The sequence below is a fragment of the Poecile atricapillus genome, chromosome Z (assembly GCF_030490865.1).
Source record: "Poecile atricapillus isolate bPoeAtr1 chromosome Z, bPoeAtr1.hap1, whole genome shotgun sequence".
Lineage (NCBI taxonomy): Eukaryota > Metazoa > Chordata > Aves > Passeriformes > Paridae > Poecile > Poecile atricapillus.
Window position 1 is genome coordinate 42,386,886 of NC_081289.1, and position 22,991 is coordinate 42,409,876.

General features: G+C 39.4%; 1 protein-coding gene across 1 annotated transcript in view; it reads left to right on the top strand.

Annotated features, from left to right (window-relative positions):
• LOC131573284 (glutamate receptor-interacting protein 1-like) overlaps positions 1-22,991 on the top strand; it is a 217,369-nt gene that overhangs the window by 145,689 nt on the left and 48,689 nt on the right. Inside the window, exons 6-7 of the mRNA XM_058827083.1 lie at positions 130-205; positions 1,541-1,686. Of these exons, the coding sequence (XP_058683066.1) occupies positions 130-205; positions 1,541-1,686 (222 nt within the window). The remainder of the gene's footprint in view (positions 1-129; positions 206-1,540; positions 1,687-22,991) is intronic.

The following is a 22,991-nucleotide window of genomic DNA, read 5'->3' on the forward strand; positions in this document are numbered from 1 at the left end:
GGTGATTTTTTGATCTTTTTAGCCCATCTGTGAAAGTGCGTGCTACAAGATGTAGGCTTGCCTTTTGGAAATGAGCTTTCATAAAAAGCATAAAATGAAGGTATACTTTCTCTGTTTTTTTCTTTCTAGGTGGAGCACATGATGACAGAAATAAATCTCGTCCTGTTGTAATAACATGTGTCAGACCTGGAGGGCCTGCTGACAGGTACAATTCATCTTTCTCTGGAGTTTATGTGAAAGAGAAATGGAGAAAGGTGAATTATTTGGGACAGAAGTTAAGATTTTGAGCGAAATAGGTGCATTTAAATACATCTTTAAAATTCGTGGGTTTGTCTTTTATTGTTGTAATAGGAATAATAACAACTGCAGCAATAGTAAGGGGCAACCACAGAGGCTCAGCACGTTACGCTGTGTGTGAACTTTAATTTAGAATCTTGCACCTAAAATAATTAGAATAAATTCCTGCAATAGGTCAGAGCACATTTTTTGCATTCTTCAAACAGCTGATGTATCTCTTGCTTTTTAAACTTTAACACCATAATCTTTTACACTTGCAGTTCAGAATATTACCATGACAAGGTTGAGTATTGTATTATTCTGTTTATACATTTCTGCATATGAGGTCACACATAACTTTAACTAGAAGACTTCTGAGAACAGATTTATGTTCTGGTCATATCTGTATATAATGCCATTTTGTAAATATATAAAGAAAGAATATTCACTTTATTTTTATGTACAAACTGTATTTTTAGAAATGGCATTTGTGTCCTTAAACCATTACAGAAACTCAAAGGGCATTTTCTTTAAAGCATATTGGTATCTGTAGCCTATGCTGACATTTTTGACCTTGGAAACATTAACTGAGAAGAAAATGTTTCAAGAGAGCATTACTTTTGTTCCCTCACTTTCTTCTCTCCCTCATCTCCTGGTTTCCTTGTTTTTTCTCCATGTTTCTCAAGCTGGCAGTGTTAGTACTTCATTTTCTTTTATAATTCTGAATAGGTTATAAGGTATGCCTAGGAGACAGAATTTTATATTTAGAGCTGAATTACTTCCAGGTAGAAAGAAAGGAAAAATGGAATTATGCAAGTAAAAGATATTTTTAAAGAAAATCGATAAATGGACATTCATATTTTGCAATCTGCTTCAGCACCCATGTGTTTGCACCTCGTGTTTATTTTAAAGAAAACATTGGAGGAGATTGTGTTTATTTATGTATGTATGAAAAGAGAGCTGTGTGGACAAGGCAGAAAGAAAGCATATGTTGAGCAGAAGCTATACTTAGTTGCAATTTAACGTGACTTGATTATTTCACTGTGTGGTAAGCTGTTTTCCAGTCACTGACTTTCCAATTAAAGCAATTTCCTTTCCACTGCGCCCTCTGATCATTCTCACTGTCAAAGTAAATGTTAAGTGTTAAGGTAAGAGGGATGGGTGTCAGGGAGGGTGCAAGAGAATCGCTTTGCATAAAAATGGTATTATCTCCAAATCAATTTATCTTACACTAACAAAGATCATTCCTGTATTCTGCCTTCAGAGAGGGCACAATCAAACCTGGGGACAGGCTGCTGAGTGTTGATGGGATCCGACTGTTGGGAACAACACATGCTGAGGCCATGAGTATTCTCAAACAATGCGGACAGGAGGCGACTCTGCTGGTCGAATATGATGTCTCAGTGATGGGTAGGTTGTGGGATAGGGGCTGCAATCCTGGGAGCTATCTGTGATGTTTCCCTGCCAGTTCTCCGTGAGCTACTCTAGAAGTGATTGTGACCTGTTATGCTCCTGGTAGCACTGCTATTCCCTTCTGCATCGTATCATTAATCTTGGGTTCATAAGGAGGTGAGCAGTATTTTACTGTAATTTAGCATTCTGACATTGCGTGGTTTGTAGGCTGAAACCGTAGTGTGGATTCTAGCAAAGTAACTTTTCCAGTGACTAGTTTATAATAAAGGTTAATGAAGTGTAAGCATTTCTGTGTCACATGAAAGAGGGGAATACTTGATCTAACAAGAATTCTTTTGCCAGTACTGCTAGTTGGACGAGACATAATTAAAAAGTCACAAGACTGCCACAGAGAAAAGAATAGGGAAGAGAAGATTTGTTAAGAAATACCTAGGTGGCAAATCATGGCTTGAAAAATGAGCATACAATCTTTGATTGAACTCACTGAAAATATGGAAGTCAAGTAGACCAGATGATTTTTAACAAGAGCTTTGGAATTTACTTGTTTCCATTTGTTTTGGAAATTGTCATATCCCCTCAAGTTTTTCAAGATACAGAAAATTCATAGCAGCAAGAAACAGAAATACTCACCAGTCAGCCTGAAATATTTCTCGTCTGTTTGGGAATTTTTCACTTCTTTTTCTGCTCAGTTCTACAGTCAGGTTTCTAGCCTAGCAGTATAGCAGCCTCCTAGGGATTTGTGAAATAGCACTGTCAAACTTCAAAGCCTTGGAAAAGATTAATACTGAAAAGAATAATGTCAGATATTTGCTTATTCTGGAACAACCCTCTTTATTCTTCTCTGAGACAGAGATTTCTCTTTTTTTATTACAATATATGTTTCTGTTTACTTAACTGTCAAGAATTGAAGTGGCAGGTTTGTGTAGTGTCTGGCAGGCCTGACAGACAGTTGTACAGATTCATGTCCAGAAAGGTGGAGACAGCTCAGATGAGCTCTAGCTCCTGAGGAGAACTAGAATTTAAATGTTTTCTTTTGTTTCTTCTTTTTCTTTGAAAGTCGATGGATGACCAAACCCTGTCTATCATCACAGTAAAATCAATGTCCTTTCTACTCCACTTTTTCTAAAATGAACCCCTGGCTTTAGACAAAGTTCCCAGCAAACTTTAATTATACCCCAGCGGGAGAGTCAGCCTCCATTTCACGGAGGATCTTTCAGAAATCTTTGCAGGTTTGTGTAAGGAGGAGACCACAAGGTGAAATACTCTGTTGTGTCCTAAATTATAGCTGGTTCAAGGCAGGAATCTTCTTTTCAGTACTATCTGGATAGAGCTCAGTTTAGGAGGTTACAGAACTTAGTTGGAAATTTCAGGCTTTTAACTCTAAAGGCAGCACCTACCAATCGGTCTCTTCATGTCATTTTCTCTCTGCATAAACTCTATTGTTCTCAGCACCAAATCTGGATTTATCATCCCTGCATTCCTGGCAATGAATGTGTTATCCAAGAGAAATTAAAGGAGGTAGAAGAACCTCCACAAGAGGACTTGTGGAGTCAGAAGGAAAGAAAGAAGGAAATCAGACACTGGGAAATGTATGGAATGGTGGTTCAGCAGAGTCTGCAAGAAGAAATAAGGAGGGAACCAGTAGACTGTCTTTCTAATGCATTGTGATTTTTTAGATATTACCTAGCCCCCCAGTAGGTTTTGAATTTTTTTCCGATTTGTGTGCCCTGCATAGTACTTTAGCAGTGGTGTGAACAAAGGATTTTGTTGGGATGCTCTCTTGTGCAGTTATGTTATGACCATGGTGCAAAGGCTGAAAATAATTCATCCTATCCCATTGACTCCTTGTCCAGGAAACCTTTGCTGATTTGAATCTTCTCTTAGTTCTGCTCAAGAGCAGGAAAAAGTGTTGGGAGTAACATGAAAGGGAGAACATGAGTCATGAAGAGAAATTTAAGAATTACAGAAATGTTACTCTTTTCCCCAACTCTTGTGTTACCCATAAACTGTTTGTAATGCTATCTAAGGGTTGATGTGAATTTGAAAATAGGCTAAAATAAAGGAAGATCATTGAGTAAGGTGACTTATCAGTAACAGATGCTTGAAAATAGACTAGTAGGTTAGCCTGCTTGGAAGGGGCAGAAACAATCCAAAAGTTATACAGAAGTCTAGTGTATTCTGTAGGGTCCTCCTGGTATAAGCTGTCAGTAGAATATATTACTCCTAGAGATATAATTGTACCACTAGTTGCTTTAATACCTTCTCTTCTGTTAGTGGATGGTAATGTCCTGTAAAGTAGCATTGCATGTGGCCAGAACTGGAAAGAGCCATAAAATACATTCTGATAGCATGAAATTGGAACTTGATTTGAAATGGTTTTACTAGATGAAGAAAATAATCCTGAACTATTTTTCAACTACAGTCTTGTAGTGTGTAACTGACTTTTCTTATTCCTGTAAGCATAAGCTGTTTCAAAGGTGCTATATTTCTCAAAGTTTAGTTCTTCCAGCTGAAGTCTTCAAGAGGTCACTTGGGAAGCTTGTACATTTTATTGTTTCTGAACCCTAGACAAACTGGAGTAAAAAAAGCATCAAGGGGTTCTGTGCAGAGTAATCAAGTGTGTATATAATGTAAGAGATGTGGCTATTCCTGTTGAATTCTCTGAGGTTACACCTGTGCTTGCTTAAGTACATCCTGAAGTCTCCTGCTCAGCTGGGTCCTAGGAAATAAACTTGTCAGTTCAGCTTCTTGGAAGAGATTTGGGTGTGTGGAGTGTACTGCTGTGTAGTTTCAAAGAGACTTTGACATAGTAGGAGTTTGAAAATACCAAGATAATCCCTGAAGAAAATTGGAAAACCTAATTTCTGAAAAAATATTTTATAATGTGATAAAAGTTATATTTGAAGTTGTGGAGGATGCAGTCTTTCAAATGTCTTTCTGTTTTGCAAAACACATTCTCCAGTCTTGAAGTACTGTGATTGCTTACCTTTCTTGTTGATTTTAGAGGAAACTACCTGTGTTTTTTAATTTTTGCAATGCTTTAATAATGCTGCACTTCATTGTTTGCAAAGGACATGGATATGGTGACCTGCTCTACATAAAACTGTACAACAGAAATAACATGATCTTTGTGGGTTTTATTACTTTTTCCTGTAATCCTTACACCTTCAGTGTCCAACCTTTCTGGCCATGTGGATCACCTGTTTTAGTCTAGTGGTGAGAAAGGTCTGCATAGTACATGCATAGTACAGCTCTCTGTGCCCTATGATTTACACCTGCACCCTCATATTGAGGAAGGGGAGAAGTAGAGGCAAGGTGGTAACTAGCAGCAACTTGCTGCCACTGTCAAGATAATTTTGCAACCTGAATCCTTTCCTGTGGCAATCAAATATAAAATATTAATTCCAAGCTATAAAGTTAGGTTGGGGAGGCTGAAATTCTCACTGTTAGGAAGTGGTCAGATTAAGTATCATAACTAGCTGCTGACATCTAGAGAGTTAGAATGCAACACTAATGGCTACAGAGATTCACAGTGCCTCTGCCTAAAACAAGAAATAAAAGTTTATCAGTACATTGAAGCTGAGGAGATGCAGTTTCCCTTCAGTTTCCCTTCTCAAAGATCTGCCATTATGCCACTGGGCTCCGTGTTGTCTCTAATTGGGTTGCATCTGCATGGGTAACCTTCCATATTTTCTCTGAAACAGAGCAATCAGACAAGTTCAAAGGTAATGACTACCTTGAGTTTAAATTCTCACCGTTTTTATGTAACTCCATAAATGGCTGTTGGTGATCTTTTGAGCAGCCTACTTTTTAAGTCTTGGATGCTCATGCTGTGGCAATCTTTGAATCAAGGATATTGTAGTTAAATAAAACTAATAGCTTTTGCCAGAGCTTTGGCACAAAAGGAAGTTTTTTTAGTTGTTTGCACTTGTGAGACAACATCTTTCTCTCTTCAATGGGTGTTTGTTAGTTCAGAGCACTCTGTGGTGTTCAGGAGTGAAGGAACATATGGCACTTCCAAATTCCATATGTTTCTCTGGCTTCTTTAACAGTTCTAGCTCGTATTTGAGCTAGAATAGATTTGCTGGAATGTGGCACTCTGTAAGTGTTCTCTACAAAACAGAAATAATCAGCTTGTTTTCTGCTGCAAATCTACCAGTCACCCTGACACAGAACCACTCTATTTTAACTAGAGCAGCACCCTCTAATTTCTGAACTCAATGTTTAACACTGATAGAACTTTCTAGAAAGGGGATTATTGATACAGACATTTGCTAGTAAATCTTTTTGCTAGTCTCATCCAAGGCTTTTGCCTCTTTAAGATCACTCATTAAAATAAGCTAATTAATTAATTAATTGATTAATGCTGTAATGATCTTATGAAAGTATATTTAAAGAAATCTGCCTCTCCTTTTAGCAATTCTGCCTGACAAAAAGAGTACTAGGGCGAGAAAATTTGCACAGTTTAAAGATCAGGTGAGATAATCTGTGGTCTAGTGCAGACTTTCAGTAATTTGTGGAAGGTGAGAAATAGAGGAGAAAAAAGAACTTAGAGGCTGACCCTTAAGTTTCATAAAGCCATATCACTCAAGTGTGTCCAGAGTTGTGGAGACCCTTAAAGCTAGAGATTTTACAAGCCCAGAGGAACAGGAGTCCCAGAGACTCCAAGGGCTGATTTCAGATCTCCATAAGCCCTACAAGTGTTTCAAGACCTTGGAAGTTGAAGTCAGGAACCCTGTAGGATTCCGCACTGCCTTTTTCTTTCTGTTGCTTTACAAACTTAAAATTTTCATTTCCTTTGTTTCATATAGGGTTTTGACAGAACAGATAGGTAGCATACTCTAGCATTTGGCTGCAGCTTCAGGTCTTCTGGCTATCACAGGGCGATCGATTTAGATCCCTTGAAACTCTTAGTATGAATTAATTGCTTAAAACTTTGAAGAAATTTTCTTATGTTGCTTCAGAGACAGAATGAAAATTCATGTGCAAAGCAAAGGTCAAAATAGCTGTATTAATTGAAACATTACTTTAAATACTGCTACACAAACATATACACAAGTTACATTACAGGACAATGCTGGAAGTCAAAATGTTGAGTGTTGCACTTCAGAAATGTCAGAAGTGAGACTGTCTGCTCAGCCATTGTCCATGCAGAGGTGTGCATGCAGTTCAGTCACAGGAGAGATAATAACCTTTTTATGCAGCTATTCATTTTGAATTTTATTTCTGTCTTCAGTGTGTGACCACAGGCTTATTGAAGGCACTGCCCAGATCCTTGTCTAAATGCAGTTATTAATTTCCTGGTGTTTTTTCCTGAGGCCCTAATCCTGCCACAGTTTGAGTGCTTCAGGCAATATGCAGATCTCAAGGAGAAAACCTCTGAGTCCCAAGGTCATTCGGTATGTACAGGATCTTTCTTACAGCACAGACATAGCTCTAACAGTTCCAGAAGTACCCACTCACAGATGTGTCACTAGGTAAAACACTTGGGATTTTCTTGTCTCTTGTGGAGGCTAATGAGTGATTCACATTCACTGAGCAGATACTTAAATCTACAGGCTGTTGCACGTTAGTCTCATCTTACTGTGCAGTTTACGTGTTTATCAAACACACGGCGTGTTCTGCTGTCGGTGCCAGATGCCTGCAGCAGGGACACCAGTATAAAAACTGACAGTCAGCCATGGATATATTTACAATAAATAACTTTTCTTTTTGTAGTGCTAGCAAGCTGTGCTAAGGCACAGGGCGCAGGCGGTTCAAGACAGCCAGCACAGCTTCACCAAGGGCAGGTCCTGCCTGACTGACCTATTGGGCTTCTATGATGGAGTCAGTATATCTGTGGACAGGGGAAGGGCTACAGATGTCATCCCTCTGGACTTCTGTAAAGCTTTTGATACAGTCTCCCACAACATCTTTTGTTCTGAACTGGAGAGAGATGGATGCAGTGGGTGGACTGTTGTTAGATGGATAAGGAATTGATTGGACAGTCACATCCAGAGGGTAGTGGTGAATGGCTCAGAGTCCCAGTGGGCATCGGTGACAAGGGGTGTCCCTCAGAGGACCGGTGTTATTTAATATCTTCATTAATGATACAGACAAAGAGGATCAAGTGCACCCCCACCAAACTGGCAGGGGACACTGAGCTGAGTGGTGCAGTTGACACACCTGAAGGATGGGATGCCTTCCAGAGGGACCTGGGCAAGCTCGAGAACTGGGCCTGTGGGAATCTCAGGAGGTTTAACAAGGCCAAGTGCACCGTGCTGCACCTGGATGGGGCAAACCCTGGTACCAGCACAGGCTGGGGATGAACAGATCGGAGCAGCCCTGCTGAGAAGGACCTGGGGGAGCTGCTGGAGGAGAGGCTGGACATGACCCAGCCATGGGCACTCCCAGCACAGAGAGCCAGATGTGTCCTGGGCTGAATCCAAAGCAGCATGGGCAGCAGGGGAGGAAGGGGATTCTGCAGTTCAAAGGTGTTTGCTGAAAGAGAAGTCCAAGGGTTCTGGATCCCCTGTTCCTTCCTGTCTATTTCATGGAGGCATGATGCTTCTTTATTCTCTGTTCTTATCCTGGTTCTGAGCTGCATTACTGTCTTTTTCCCAGTAGCTGCTTGATTTTTCCTTTCTCTACTGACCTAGTTTGAGTCGTCTTTTCTAGAAGGTCCTAAATCCCCAATATGCTATTCCCTCTACTTACAACCCAGTTTTTTCTGCTGTCTTTTGCCAAGTAAGGCTTAAATACTTTTCCAACACATTTCTCTCACACTTCTGATTTCCCTCTTTTAAAGGCCTTTTGCAGTTTACATGCCTGTTCTTCTTGAGCTCTTGTCCCTGTCCCTTAGCAAACCATTCCCAAGTTTCTTGTTCCACAGCTTCTTCACAGATCAATAACCTGCTCACCTCGGTTCCTCCCCTTCTTGCTCAAAAAGTCCTTCTCTCTTCTCTTCTTAGCTCTTGACTCCCAGTGCCAGATCTGTCAGGTAGAGAAGACACATAGGGAATATGAATTTCCCATATAAAGCCTATAGAATTTTTAGGAGGTGGGGCAGGGAAGGTGGGGCAAACTCTGGCTTTTCCTAATGACCTGTTTCATGTAAAAAAATTAAGGGGAGAGAGAAAAGAAATCACACAAAATATTTGTCCTTTGGCCAAGTTGTAAGTTACAAGCAATTAAAAACAAGATTTCTTTTAATCAGAACAGTATTATTTCCATGATTCCCAAGTCTATTTGCCTGATATCTTTTCTCTGTCTGGCTGTGATTTGCTGCTGCATTTTAATAGCCATCTTGCTAGCGGGTGATTGCAGAAGGGAGGAGTTGTCATGTTTTACAAGGATTTCATAAGTCTTACAGGTGTTTCTTTCTTTACAAACTTCTTGATCATCCCTAAAGAGAAATAAAAGGAGTTTAGCTGAACCATAAAAGTTACAAATTACTCTAACAGGTCCAATTAAAATTTATCTCAAGTGCTTTTGAAGCTACAGCCTCATTAAAAGCAGCTTAATAAACATTGCTTTATATGGGAAAAAAAAACTGTAAAGGTGAAATGAGATGTCCCTGAAACAGAAAACTAAAGGTACAATTTAATTGTCATAAATAACTAGGAAGGGGGAGGAGTTCCACTTCATGTATGCAAATATACTGTTTTACTTACACAGTTCTGAGAGTCATGGAAAAAATTGTCTTCAAGGACTTATCAGGAAGGTGAAACCTGTGTTTGTATGCAGTTAATCTAAATAGTCTATAATTATAAGAAATCAATCTGAAATATCAAATGTATTTCATGGTGGGCATTCATTAAAGGAGATCCTTGCTAATCTGTGTTAGTATCTCTTTACAAAGCACATGGTCTCAATATTTTAGATCCTAATTCAAGGGCTTAGATCCTCAAATGGAAGCAGTCTATACCTTTTAAAAATATGCTGTTTTGCTTCTTTGTATAAGTAATTAAAGACAAATGATGAAAGGAGAAGATTCTTGTAGTAATCTCTCCAGTCCACCATCCAGGCTTCAAGAAAGCAGAGCAAAGGAGCAAATAACCCCCAAAGACACTTAGTAAGAGATGGGAAATAAAGGATTGATCAAATTTTTCTCTTCACATGAGGGCTATCCAGATACACCATGAAATGCAGTGTGAAAGAGAATTGGCATCTCTACCACATGCTCATAGCTCTGGACAGCTGGAAGTGGGTCAGTAAGTTGGCTTCTCTGTTATTTAGCATGCTGGTCAGCAGAGACTATAACAACAGGATAATGAGGTAACCTGGCTTGTGCTTGTCTGGAAAAAAATTAAGCAGGTAGCTGCAGTACTTAAATTCAGAGTGCAGAGGTGCATTACAGAAATGGTGATAATTAAGTTTTGTGGAGATTAAAGGATCTTTTGTATGTGATTTGTATTGAAATTCAAAGCAAGAGAAACTTTGTAATCTGATCCAATTAAAAGAAAATACAGAGTTGTATTAGTGCCATTGCAGTCATCTGAGAGACCAAGGAATAAGAGACAGATCTGATTTTCTTTATACTAGAGAGAATTTGTGCTGTAACCCCAGAACCTGTCTTTAAAAGGGCCTTTCTCTAAGGAAATAACAGCAGAAAGGCACCAGTCCTGCCTCCATTCCTGGGAGAGGAAAACACTAAATGTCTCCCAAGACTTCCTCTGAGGGGAGGCATTTAAAAAAAAAGCTGGAACTGCACCACTCCATCCTCTTGACTTTTTTTCATGGGTATGAGACATCTGGGCTATCCCTGACAGGTTAGGTCAAAGGGGAAAAAACCCGAGTCCCTCAGGTCATTTCCTGGAACACCTGTAGCAGGCATAATCTAAGAGGTTAAAATGGAATGCAGATTTTTATTCCTTTACACTAAGGTTAATGGTTCATTCACCATGTCACAGAACATTTATGCTGAAAAGGGATGGATTTCAAAGTATAAATATTTTGCCTAAATAAGTCCTCAGTTAATGGTGTTTTAATGCAAAACCCCTGTGTAAATGAGATCTGAAGCTGATCTTGTGAGATTGCAACATCTAGTACTCAGCACCTGGGAGATGTGTACTGCTCAGAGAAGACTATACTAAGGTCTGTGTGCTGGAAATGTAGGCAGTAGGGAAAATCAACATTTAAGGTGAACAGGTTTATCTTGAAATGAACATAGTTCCTCAAGATAATTGCACCAGTGCCACATCTTACAGCATGATCTTGTTGCACTTCCAATGGTGTTGCTCATCTGTACAATGAGTGAATGTTTGATTTATTCAGAAGACTTTCTTTAAGAATCTTTCTGATTTCAGCTGGGATTTAAAATAGGACCCAAAGGCGAAAACAAACAAACAAACAAACTCATGTCCTATGTTTGAAGGGCTTTGCTTAAAGGGGAATAAACAGCAGACCTGTGTTTCTTTGTCCCCCTCCTCAGTTCTCTCCAAATGGACATCCGGTTTATACCAACAAATATGTCTTTTGCCAGCATAAAAGTTTTCTAATTTAAGCACTGTTTATACCACTAAATCAATGTTTTATTTTCTTGCCAACATAAGGTTAGGGATTCTACAGCCAACTCAAATCTGAAGTGTAGAAAAAATTTGTATTGCAAATACTTGACCAATGCAGATTACTTTAAAATTGTGATCTTTACAATGTTCAATTACACTCAGTTTCCACTCAGTCCTCTCCTTTCTACAAACGAAAAAAGAACATGCTAGGGCCATTTTCTCTTCACCCCTTTGCTAAGATATTTCTCTTCTGGTACTCTAGCATTAGCATGGCAACAGGGTGTACACACATAAAGTGGCCAGTTCTGTGCTAAGTTTTAGAGGTCTTCTCACTTGGGATCTAGATCACAGCAAAAGTCTCTACCCTTGAACAAGCCAGAGAAACTGTTGGATGAACAGCCACCATGCATTTCATTTTATTTTGTTTTTTGGCTTTCACATAACAGGCCAGATTTAAAATGTCAGCATTTGATTTTATAAATTATGGCAAGGTATTGATGCTGCTGGTCTTCTCAGTACATCCTGTCATTCTTCAGTTGGATATGGAATGGGGAGAAGCACCAGCTGCTAGGTTTAAACCAGAAATCAGCTGCAAAGGGAAAGCAAACAAGAAAGCATGTGTCCTTTCTGTACTTCTTTAACATTTCCCTTGCTGGAGGAATGGCTTTTTTGCTACTTTCATAAACTGACTCAGAGTTAAACCTAAGATTTTAAAGATTTTTAAAGATAAACCCAATATTTTTTGTGTATATGGGGGAAGTTTTTTCTTGTCTTTGCAAAGTTCCTTTCAGTTCAGCTCTTCAGGGATTAAAAAAGAATTTAAGATGCCCATGCAGTCTTACTCAGATGCCTTGGTGCATATGGTACATTACAAATTTTAATTAGAATGCTTGCATACATTTTACCTTCCACAGTCACCTGCTGCACAGTACTGAATGATCTGAAAAACAATCATGTGAGAGAAATGTTCTAAAAAGAGCTGATCTCATCTTGATGCAGATACCTAAACTGGGGCAGGTGAACACATTTGTCAAATTCCAGTTTTCTTGGGTGGTTGTAGAGAGAGCTTAGGCTCAGGTGTAGCTGCTTCAGGTCTGTCCTACAGCGGTCTGCATTTTGGTGCAGTGAACCCCAACACAAGCATCCTAATATGTCCTCTCCAGACAAATGGATGTTTTCAGCCTTCATTTCTTTAATCCTTGGTTGTTTATCTCTACAGTGAGAAAAACACCATGCTTTTGCTCTAAACTGTGGTTATTAGAGAAAATCATTAATAAATGTGTATTGTAGGGAATACTCAGAGGCTGCAGCATACAATAGCTCTCCCCCACCACGTATGCTCAGAGAAGATGGAGAATACTGTTTAGTAATTAAGGCATGAGCCTGGAAAAAAAGGGAAAAGTGTTCCTACTCATTAAATATTCACTGTCTACCTTCCACATGAGGCTCTTGAAGAAGGAAGTATATGTGCTTATTTAATTAAAGAGGGGAGGTAAAAAATAAGTACATCCAGGCAATATTCATTCTGGGGATCATTAGGTTTGAAGTGCTTTGTGCCCACATAGTGACTGTAATATTTTCCTTTTAATGTCATTCTGTTTGTAAACAGATACTTCTGATCTTTATTGGTGTACATGTATTTTTATGATGATTTATAATAATGTTCTGCAGATTTTAGTCAACTTCACATTTGGATTTTTTACACCTTGCATAAGCACAGTTTTTCTGTTATGGTCAGCTCAGCAGTGTTGCTCAGAATAGCCTTCTTCTGAACACAGTGACCTCTAATTTTTCAAGGTCTTTACAGAAACCATAGGTAAATTTGGGTGGATTTCACTGGCAAAAGAAAAAGAACGACCAAAATCAAAGAAACAGACCGAAAAGAAACACGGATAAAAAAGGCTTTTCACAGTTTCTCCTTTACATAAATTCAGTAATCGCTTAATTATAAACATGAGCAATGGAATATCTTCAAAAAGAAAAAAGTCACCAGACAGGGGCATGGGAGGACCTGGAACTCCTCTGAGCCTGGCAGCAGGAACTGCTCTGGCAGGAGGTAAATGTCTTGTCTTGCAGCAAAGGAGGAGCCACATGGGAGCCTTGCCAAAGGTGACCCTGGCAGCAAGCTGGCAGGCTGTCTGCTGAGGTAGCAGATGATAAGAGTGCCCTTCTCATTGCTATGGCTGTAACAGTTATGGGCCACTTGAGTTGCTAGAGGTTATTGCTTAGCTGGGATTTTGGGAGCAGAAATGTGGGGAATTGGTTTTGCTGGAAATGTATGCTGCAGAGAAAAGGGGATATAGAAGCTTTCTTTTACTTTAAATGTGTGAATACTCCCAGTAGTACTGTTCGTGTATTCTTTGGAACAAGAAGAAGAAGGAAAGGGCAAAAGGTGGAAATATATAGGCAGTCCTAGACTATTTTTCAATGAGGGATGAAAGAGTTCATGTTTAGAACCATGGGTTCTGTGTTGGATTTAAGGGCAATTTACCTAAACTACTTTCTCTATTTCTTTGAAATGTTTTTGCTGATCTGCTGAGGCAGTACCAAAGCAGAAAGAGAGGGCAGTTAATAAACTTGTTTTCTGACTCATTTTACCAAAGTTTGTGTGACCCCTGAGAGCAGAAAAAACTCTTACTCTGGTCCTCAGTGCACAAACCTCCAGGTCAGATCTCAGCCTTGACGTTCTGCATGGTAGCCTTTTATAATGTGGTTGTGCCAATACATCAGTTATTTTAAAGACATCTGTACTAGAGCACAGACCAAAGTTTCAGACAAAAAAAGTGGTACTGATAGTATACTTTTGTAGGATTAGAAATTCATATTATCCGTTATGAACAGTAATGCACAGTTTAATTTTTCTTTTCTTCTGGTTTCATATTTACCGATAGGCCTTGCAGAGAAGTGTTTTAGACTAGTCTAAAACTCTGCATGTTCAACCAAACCAAGTTAGTTGATGTCAATGTTAGCAGAAGCACAGCCAAGGTCAGCTTTCCAAGCTAGAGACTGCAGTTATCTTGTCTACAGAGGTCACTAGCACATGTGGATAATAAGTAACCGTGAATGTGTAATACAGAGGACCCTGGGCAAGGTCCAATTGTACAGCTTACGTACACCAAACTGCTCAGCTGTATGGGAATAGGGCTCTACTTAGGTCAGTCATCCTGTTGACAAGCAGAAGTGGCTGTCACAGGCTCAACATCTTGCTTAGGTGGCTCTGCTGCTTCCAGGGCTTCAGCTCCCACCGCTGTGGCAGAGAGACAGGGATATCTCAGCAGCTGAGGTATCTCACTAACACGGCATTGACTCATCTGTACTTGCCTTAACTGTTCTCTTATCCAGGTGTCCAAACTATCCATGGCACAGCTTTGCTCTGAAGCTTTTGGCATTATCTGAGATGTCCTGTCCCGGTGGAGACTTGGACAGATGGGCACTGTCAGCTCAGTGCACAGTTTGGGTGCTTGGGTGTTTGCAGTGCTTGTTCCCATCTATGAAGTGACAGCAGTGAGGAAGGAGCTTTGTGCTCTGCAGGCTTTTGAAGATAATTCAATCCCATTCTAATTATTACTGTTCCAGTTAGCTGGAACTTAGGGGCATTGTGTCAAATAGGCATAATTGATGGGTACTGCAGCTTTTTATATTATCTGTAGTGTGTACTTACAGATATGCTTTTGAGGTTGGCTGATGTAAAATTCAACACACCAGCTGTGTCTTAGTTTGCAGGCTGAGGTGCAGATTGTGTTGCCCTTATTTGTTCTATATGTTGTGATTAGTCAGACACTAAAGCATGCGAGAGATGGAGAGTTTTGAAGATATGAAAGTTCTTGTGCATTTTATTTTCTGTCCTGCTTGGAGGAGAAAATAAGTATTGGAATTTCTTTTGGACATAATGCATCTGTCCATCAGGCCCAGAGAAGTTTTGGATGTCCCATCATTGGAAGTGTGCAAGACCAGGTTGGATTGGGTTTTCAGCAACCTGGTCTAGTGGAGAGTGTCCCTGCTCATAGCAGGAGGTTGGGACTAAATGGTATTTAAGGTTCCTCCCAACCCAAATCATTCTGTGATTCAGTGGTTCTTTGATTTCATCCTTGCTTTGTGCAATAGAAAAATCATCCTTGCTTTGTGCAATAGAAAAATTAGTGTTCTGTATTGCAGGGCCTCAGCAGAGGACATATTATTTGCACTGTTTGGGGGTCTGTCTCATTTTGGAAGATGGTTTTCAAAAAGAATTATTTTTAAGTCCCATTCCCGGAATTAAATGCAGGCAGAATTCCATTGCTGCTGACTTCTACAAACATTTTACAGTCAATCTAATGCTATATAGTGTTTCAGGGCAGTTTTCAGGAGCCATCCTTCAGTGGAAAGGTGGTATTTGAGGCTCAGGTTGCCAAACTAACCATAAAGGTGTACTTAAAGGCTCCCAAGTTCTGAAACCATGTGCTGCCATCAGGGATAGAGATTTGAGTTTTTAATAGTTCTTTAAGTGCCACCTGAATTTTCTATGTGGTATTCTTTCTCAAGGTAACAAAGGCAGAAAGTTGCAGGGACTGGGCTTAATTAAAATGCACTCAGACTATCCTCAAAGAGGCAGATCCAGGATTTTCTGTACAGGCATCATCTACCAAATTGCTTTTGTGTTGTAAATTGGGCAATAGACAGATCATGTTTTAGATTAACAAGATACATGGAAAGAAAAATAGAGATAAATTAAGAGATTGGGGTTTTATGCAGCTTTTGAGCAGGGAAGAGGCCTAGTAAAAGTGAAAGGTGTGAGCTTGAGACAGTTAATAGGAGAAAGCAGCATCCTGAGAGTTGGGGGGAAAGTCTTTTGAGCTGAAGTTGTTTAGGCAGGATTTTATGATCTGTACATAAGAGAAAATCTGAGACAGTCCCAAGCTGATTTTGAATTTATCCACATCCACACTGTGGGAGCATTTTGAAGGAAGAGATGGTTCTTCAACTAGTTAGTGACATTTCTTAGCTGAGAAGGATGGTGGGGTTAAGGTTGCAAATTGTGAAATTAGGTAAAGGCAGCTCCTAAGCTTTTGATTTGCAGAACTTGGCTAAATTAGAGGCATATAGATGAGCTGCAGGAATTAGGCAACAAGAGGAAAATGAAAAGACTGTGCCAGTCAGCTGACAAGAATATTAAATTGCTTGTGTATAGAGGGGATAATAGGTGACACATTTGTTTAGAGAATAATGTCTCTGTTTTCCATTCTGAGGTTGAGAGGTCTCTCTGATTTTGCTATCACTCAGTCTACTGGCATCCTCTTGGAATTATTTCTATTTATCATTTTTGAAATTTGACTATTCTAAAAGTGAGAGGGTATAAAATGCCATTGGTGGTTTTTTTTCCCCCTCTAGTAGCAATTTTATGGGTTTTTGCCTGAGAACTCTGTGATCTTTCTCTCAATAGACCAGCAGCTCCAGTATTTTCAATAATGGAAAATACACTGTTTTATTTATCTATATTTTGTACTGGTTTTTTCTGCTCTAATTCTAGTTCAGCCAGGTGAAATTAGAACAGCTGATGCTTATTCTACAGCCTGCCTGAAGCACACAATACCCCAAAATCAAGAGATTACAAGGAGCACACATATTTTATGATCGATTGTAAGCTGGGCCTTGGAGACCAACACTGACACTTCAAACAAGAACAATGTTTAATTTTTAAATAGTGGTTCTATTATTAAAAACTGCTATCCTTTCTCCACAAATATTATGTGTAATACATTGTCAACTTACTCTATTTTATAGAATCATAGAATAGTTTGGGTTGGAAGAGACCTTAAGTATCATCTAGTTCCAACTCCTCTTCCACGGGCCACCCACTAGATCGTGTTGCCTAGGGCCCAGTCAAACCTGGCCTTGAACACCCCCAGCAATGGGGCATCCACAGCTTCTCTAAGCAACCTGTACCTGTGCTCTACCACCTTCTGGTAAAGAGTTTCCTCTGAAGAGCTAAACTAAATCTCCCCTCTTTCAGTTTAGAATTGGTCCGCCTTGTCCTATCACTGTCTACCCATGTAAGAAGTCACTCTCCATCTTTTTTATCAGCTTCCTTCATGTACTGAAAGGCAGCAGTGCCTTTCTGAAAGTCTTCCCAGAGCCTTCTCTTCCCCAGGCTGAACAGCCCCAGCTCTCCGAGCCCATCCCCATAGGACAGGTGCTCCAGTGCTTTGAGCAGCTTCCTCCACTGGACCTACTCCAACAGGTTCACAGCTTCCTTAGCTTTTCTTTGATTTTATTTTGCCCGTAAGATCTCAGATGAGTAAAAGGTTACTCTGCTAAATGAAGCATGAAAAAAGCCAGGGTGCAAACATTATACAATATTAGTGGAACAGGATACCAAAGCCAGTACCGTGAATCATGCTCTGTGTGTGGCTCATTTATGACCTTTAGTCACAAATGTATGAGGAATCAAATAATATTACTCTGAATGAGTAATAATGGTGCTACCCAGCTGTAGGGCATCTTGAATGTTGTTCCTATGCCCTTTAAACACTGCAGAAGTCTTATTCCTTCCTCTCTTCCTTGCTGCTACATTCCCTCTTGAAGCCATTGACCCATGATCCCAATCTCAATTTCTTGATTAGATCATCTTTAAGAATACGTAATTATGTCCTTTCTTTGTGAAACAGAGATCAAATAATCTTTGCAGGACAAGGAGAGGGTGTAACATAAATAAGTGACCTCCCATGCTCCCAGCTTCACCCAAAAAAAACAGTATTTAAATAACCATCACTAAGTAGGAGACTTGGCTAGTCGTCCAATTGCTGAAAAAAAAAAAAAAAAAAAAAAAAAGAGTAAATTAAAATGCCCCTACAAATGAAATTCAAAATGTTATCAAAATACCCTAAGTGTTTTATGTTGTAGATGAACAGGGGTGAAAGTGGGGTTTTTCAACTCTTTTTTTCTGTGACTTCGTGAAACCTGGAGAAAAATTGAAGAAAGGTGTAAGTGAATTGAAGAAGCAGAAAGGAAGGAAAAAAGTAGAGAAAAGCTTCCCTACTTGCAGCAGATCTTTGTCTTGCACACACATTTCTGGTTGTGTCTCTGTTTTGCAAGAGATCATGGAAAAGATAGACAGGTGAGTTGACTGCCTATCTCTATGGCAGTCTCAGGAAAACATGAGAAGAGAAATAGAGGAGCCACAGCATGACAGAGGACTGGGAATCTCACTATCACAGCTAGGAATGCAGTCTTGCACCAGACTGTGAGGAGCTGGGATAGCTTTAAGTGTATCAGTCTTACGGAGAAAATGTGTTAATGGACACCAAAAAAATGGGGGATTTGGGCTGGTATTCACATAAAATAAATAGTCCTTAAGAGTACAAAAACCACACAGAGACTGACAAGATTCATTAAGTGTAGTTTAAGATACTGTCTGACAGTTATGAATAGTCTGTGGGTGAATGAAGAAGAGTGGATGTGAATGCACACAGAGTCCCTGAGTGCTTTTATGTTGCTCTGCTGTCAGCTGAGCAGTACTGTAAAGGACCTTGCAAAATGGTCTGTATGGAGAGTGTCACTGCTAAAACCACACATCCTAGAAATTAAATCCATCAAGCCTGTTAGAAGTCCTGCCATTTCTTTGGGTTGGTTGTCTGGTCTCAAGTTTGTACAACTAGCAGTGGGTTTCAAGTGCCCTGTAAGATATGTATTGGCTTTGATTTTTGCATTTCAGCAATCTAGCTTCCCTAAGCAGTGGGAAATACTCAAAACTCAAGGCAGTAAGCCTGTAGTATTTTGATCCATTTCTGCTACAAAAAGCAAAAAGCTTTTAACACTTCAGCCCTTGTTTTTTAACACAGTAAACAGGGAGGTTCATCCCTAGCATGCTGATTCTGAATGGACTGGCACAACCACACCTGCTGTGCTTTCTTCACCATTGATTATTCCATCAATCATAGAATTATTTGGGTTGGAAAGGATCTTAAAGATCATTCAGTTCCACTCCCTGTGCCATGGGCAGGCGCACCTTCCTCTAGACAAGCTTGCTCAGACCCCATCCAACCTGGCTTTGAACAGTGCCAAGGATGCAGCATTCACAATTTCACTGGGCAACCTGCTGAATCGATACATATGTAAAATAGAGGTTGTCCTACTTATTTTTTTTCATGTAAGATGGGAAAAAGTCAAGCACTTGGATTTCTTCAAACTATTCTGCAACTTCTCTGGGTAACCAACATTGTATGTTAATCTCAACTGAGATGCTAAATAAAGGCACAGATTTGGCTGCTTATTCTGTGCCTTTCACATCAAACTCATCACTGCTACTTTTAAGTACCTTCTGCGTGTGTGCTGAGTGCTGACAGTGACTTGCTGGGATGTTTCAACCTTTCTGTAGTAAGTACTGACTGCAATGAAGTGTTCTGTATTGGACACTTTCTGGAACTCACACTAGATTGTGTACACAAATGCACACACATACTTCCCCTCCATTCTGTTGGGTTTTGTTAAAGAAAGCAAGTTCAAAGAATGGCTTGTGCATTTCTGCATTTAAGAATTTGTGAGTGTCGTTGTATGAGTTTACTCAACAGGTTCTTTGGGGAACAGTCAATGATTGTCCCTTATACATCAGAGCTGTCACATATATGATTGCTGAGTGGGTACTGGAAAAAGATCATTGATTTTTGTGAATTGAAAAAAGAACAGAGAGAGCAGAGGAAAGCAATAATATAGTCTAAGGCATTTGGGAATGATGGGGGATTGAAACTGATTTCTTCAATCATGACTTTCTGTAAATGTTCCAACTTTTTGCTCTTAAAGGCACGAGTGTCAAAGATTAAAAGATTTTTTCCAGTTCTTAACAATCTTCCTTAACTTCACTAAGATATGCTTCTGTCATCCACTAGTCTCAACGTGAGACATGCCAACACTGGGTATAAAAATTAGGGTTACAGAAAATGAGAATGAAAATAATGTTTCACTTGTACTGAGAAGAACTGAATGGAGGAAAGGGAGCTCCTACCTAAGGAAGAGATTGCTTTACTTAAAATCATAGAATCATTATGGTTGGAAAAGACCTCTAAGGTCAGCAAATCCAGCTGTCCAGCCCTACTTGCTATCTATAGGCTGCAAAGATTTTGTATGAAGGGAACAGAAATAGTTGTGAGCACACTTCTTTGATCAAGAAAAACTATTTATGTGAAATGCTGTCTTCTGTTTTTAACATAAGTGAGACACATTTAGATCTCTGAAGGCACTGCTACAGAAGTGTTAAAACTTTACACTGCAAGAACTAAAAGGTTTGAGGACCTATGCATTTTTTCTGGTCTGAACCAGCACCTTGCCAGATTTTTTTGACTACTTTCAGTCAGAGAATCACAACAGAGAAGGCTACAGGAACCTGCTATGTACAGTTTTAAGGTGCAAAACTTGTTAGCCTGTGAACACCTAATAGGGGAAGAAGCTTGGAAAATTAATGTGAGACAGTAATATATCCACTTGTTTGTCACATCATTGCTGTAAAACACAGCAACGTCCAGGAGAGGTCAATAGCAGTCTCCTGAAGCGGACTTGGAAAAAAATGACGGAGCACCCCAAACCTTGCAGTTAGAGAAGTGAGAATCTGCAGAGCACAGGTAGTAGCAGCAGAGCTCAGTGCTCCTACAGGAGCAAGCTCAGTAGCAGTACTTCCCAGTTTTAAAGGAAGGCTTTGGAAAAGAAAAAAAAAAAAAGCATCATGGACTAAAAAAGTTTTGTTTCCTGTGGATTTAGTGTCGTTATTGATTGCAAGCTATGACTGAAGCTTTTCCCTTTCTAGGACATTTAAAGGTACTGCTTCACATGTAGATCCTCTGCTGCCTAATACAAGCAGCTTGCTTTTTGGTTTCCCCGCTGTGGGAATCCTAGTGGTTTTTGTCCTCCACCCCCCACCAGTTGTTGACCTGGATTTCACATACCATAAGGACCAGTAAAGATTAACAGATATATAAATTTTTGGAGACATAAAGAAACACATGTAATGTGATGTCTTTATCAGGTTAAAAACACATTTTTCAACTTTCAAGATGATTTGTGATTATCTTTTGAGGCAAATGGGGTTGGTAACACTGCTTATTTTATCCAAAAATCTTCTAAATACTATATTGTATATGATTTATACTATGCTAAATATAGTATATTTGCAGATAGAAAAAGTATATCCAGAATAAAACCCCTTGTTGCCAGTGATTTAAGCTGTCAAATAAAAAAGGTGTGCTGCTATCTAGCTGAAGAAATGTATTAGCATGCAGAAAGCAATGCTGCTTCCTCTGGGAGGTTTTAATCAGGCCTCTTGTAGTGATTGAGATGCAATACTCTAAAATGAGAAAAATTATTAACAAAATCAAAAATCGAGAGTGTCTTTCACACAAATATTCATCAGTGTATCTTATGTAATTACATAGTCGATAAATCAACATACTGTGTAAGTGCTTCAGTCATGGTGTAAATATCTTAATGACTGAAACATCTTCACACATGAATAATTTATACCTGTATGATTCATTTTTCATATCCATGTTTTACTTCAACATGAAAAACTAATTCTTCTCTGTCAGAGTGTGTACTTGATTATTGCCTTCTGGTTTCTCTTCCTTGTGCTTCCTTTCCACCGTTAGACACACTCCATTTCTTCTCTTCTGGTTCCTCTAATGTAGTTATCTTATTTATTCATTCTCTCTGCCTTGGTTTGCATTCCCAGCACATTTCAACAGGCACCTGGGAAATAACACTCAGGCTGCTTGTGCTTATGCAGTTTCCCAAGTAACTAGAAAAAGACCAGTATCTTGAAAGATTTACACATCCTCAACAGATATTTGCATTCAGTTTCCTCTCCTCAAGGCAACCATTGCTGAAGGAACTTGTGCAAGTTGGGCTTTGCCATTTTCTGGGTCAATGTGAGTTAAAACCTTTGTCAGCTGATGACAAACATTGTTTGAGTCTTCTTCCCGTATATCTGTAGATGTAAAACTTGTGTGTAGCTCCAGAAACCACTGGAACGTTCAAGATGAAAATAATTGTTTCTCAGTGCAGGAATGGGAATAGAGAATACTTAAATTCTGCTCTGCTGCACATGCTTATTTGGCTGTTTTCAAGGCACTGTATGTATCCTGCCTTAGACCTTTAACCAGGTCACCTAAGACAGGAATTTCATTGTGTTAAACTCCCTCTTTAGTTAGTAAGAGAAAGACTGGCAGCTGCTGAGGGTGGTTCATCCAGTTTAAAGCTACTTAGTGCTTGAAGCTCCAGGCAGAAATGCTACTGGGTGGACTCTGTTCTTCAGTTTCAGAATTTAAAGATCAGTTCAGGATTGTGGAGCAGCTTATTTTGGTAGTGCCTGTAAAAGTTGAGCCTTTAAAAATTCAGCCCTAGTTGTGTACAGAAATTGTTCATTCAGATTTAATGACCACTTTCAAAATTGCTGAATCGTACCTTCAAACCCTCAGATTTTGAACTTGAAAAAAAAAAGAAAGCCAGCTGGAATATAAAAGTTATTTCAAGTTTTGGGTGGAAAAGGAGTTCTAAAATAATTACCGGACACTTTTCTGGTATTTTATGTTATTCCAGCCAACCTTTTTTCACTCCATTTCAATATGCAGTTTACCTAAATTATGCTCTAGTGAGGAAGAGCAACTTCTCTCAGTGTTCATCACTCTCTCATTCAATTTCTTGTATCATTATATGGATTGTTAGTTTTGCATGCTAATACAGTTTCACTGTCTTTTCTGTGCCAGTATTACATTTTTTGACTTTTTTAGATTTAAGACTGAGTGGAATATCTTAAATCTGTCCTCTCCCCCAAACTTGGAAGCCCAGCTGAAG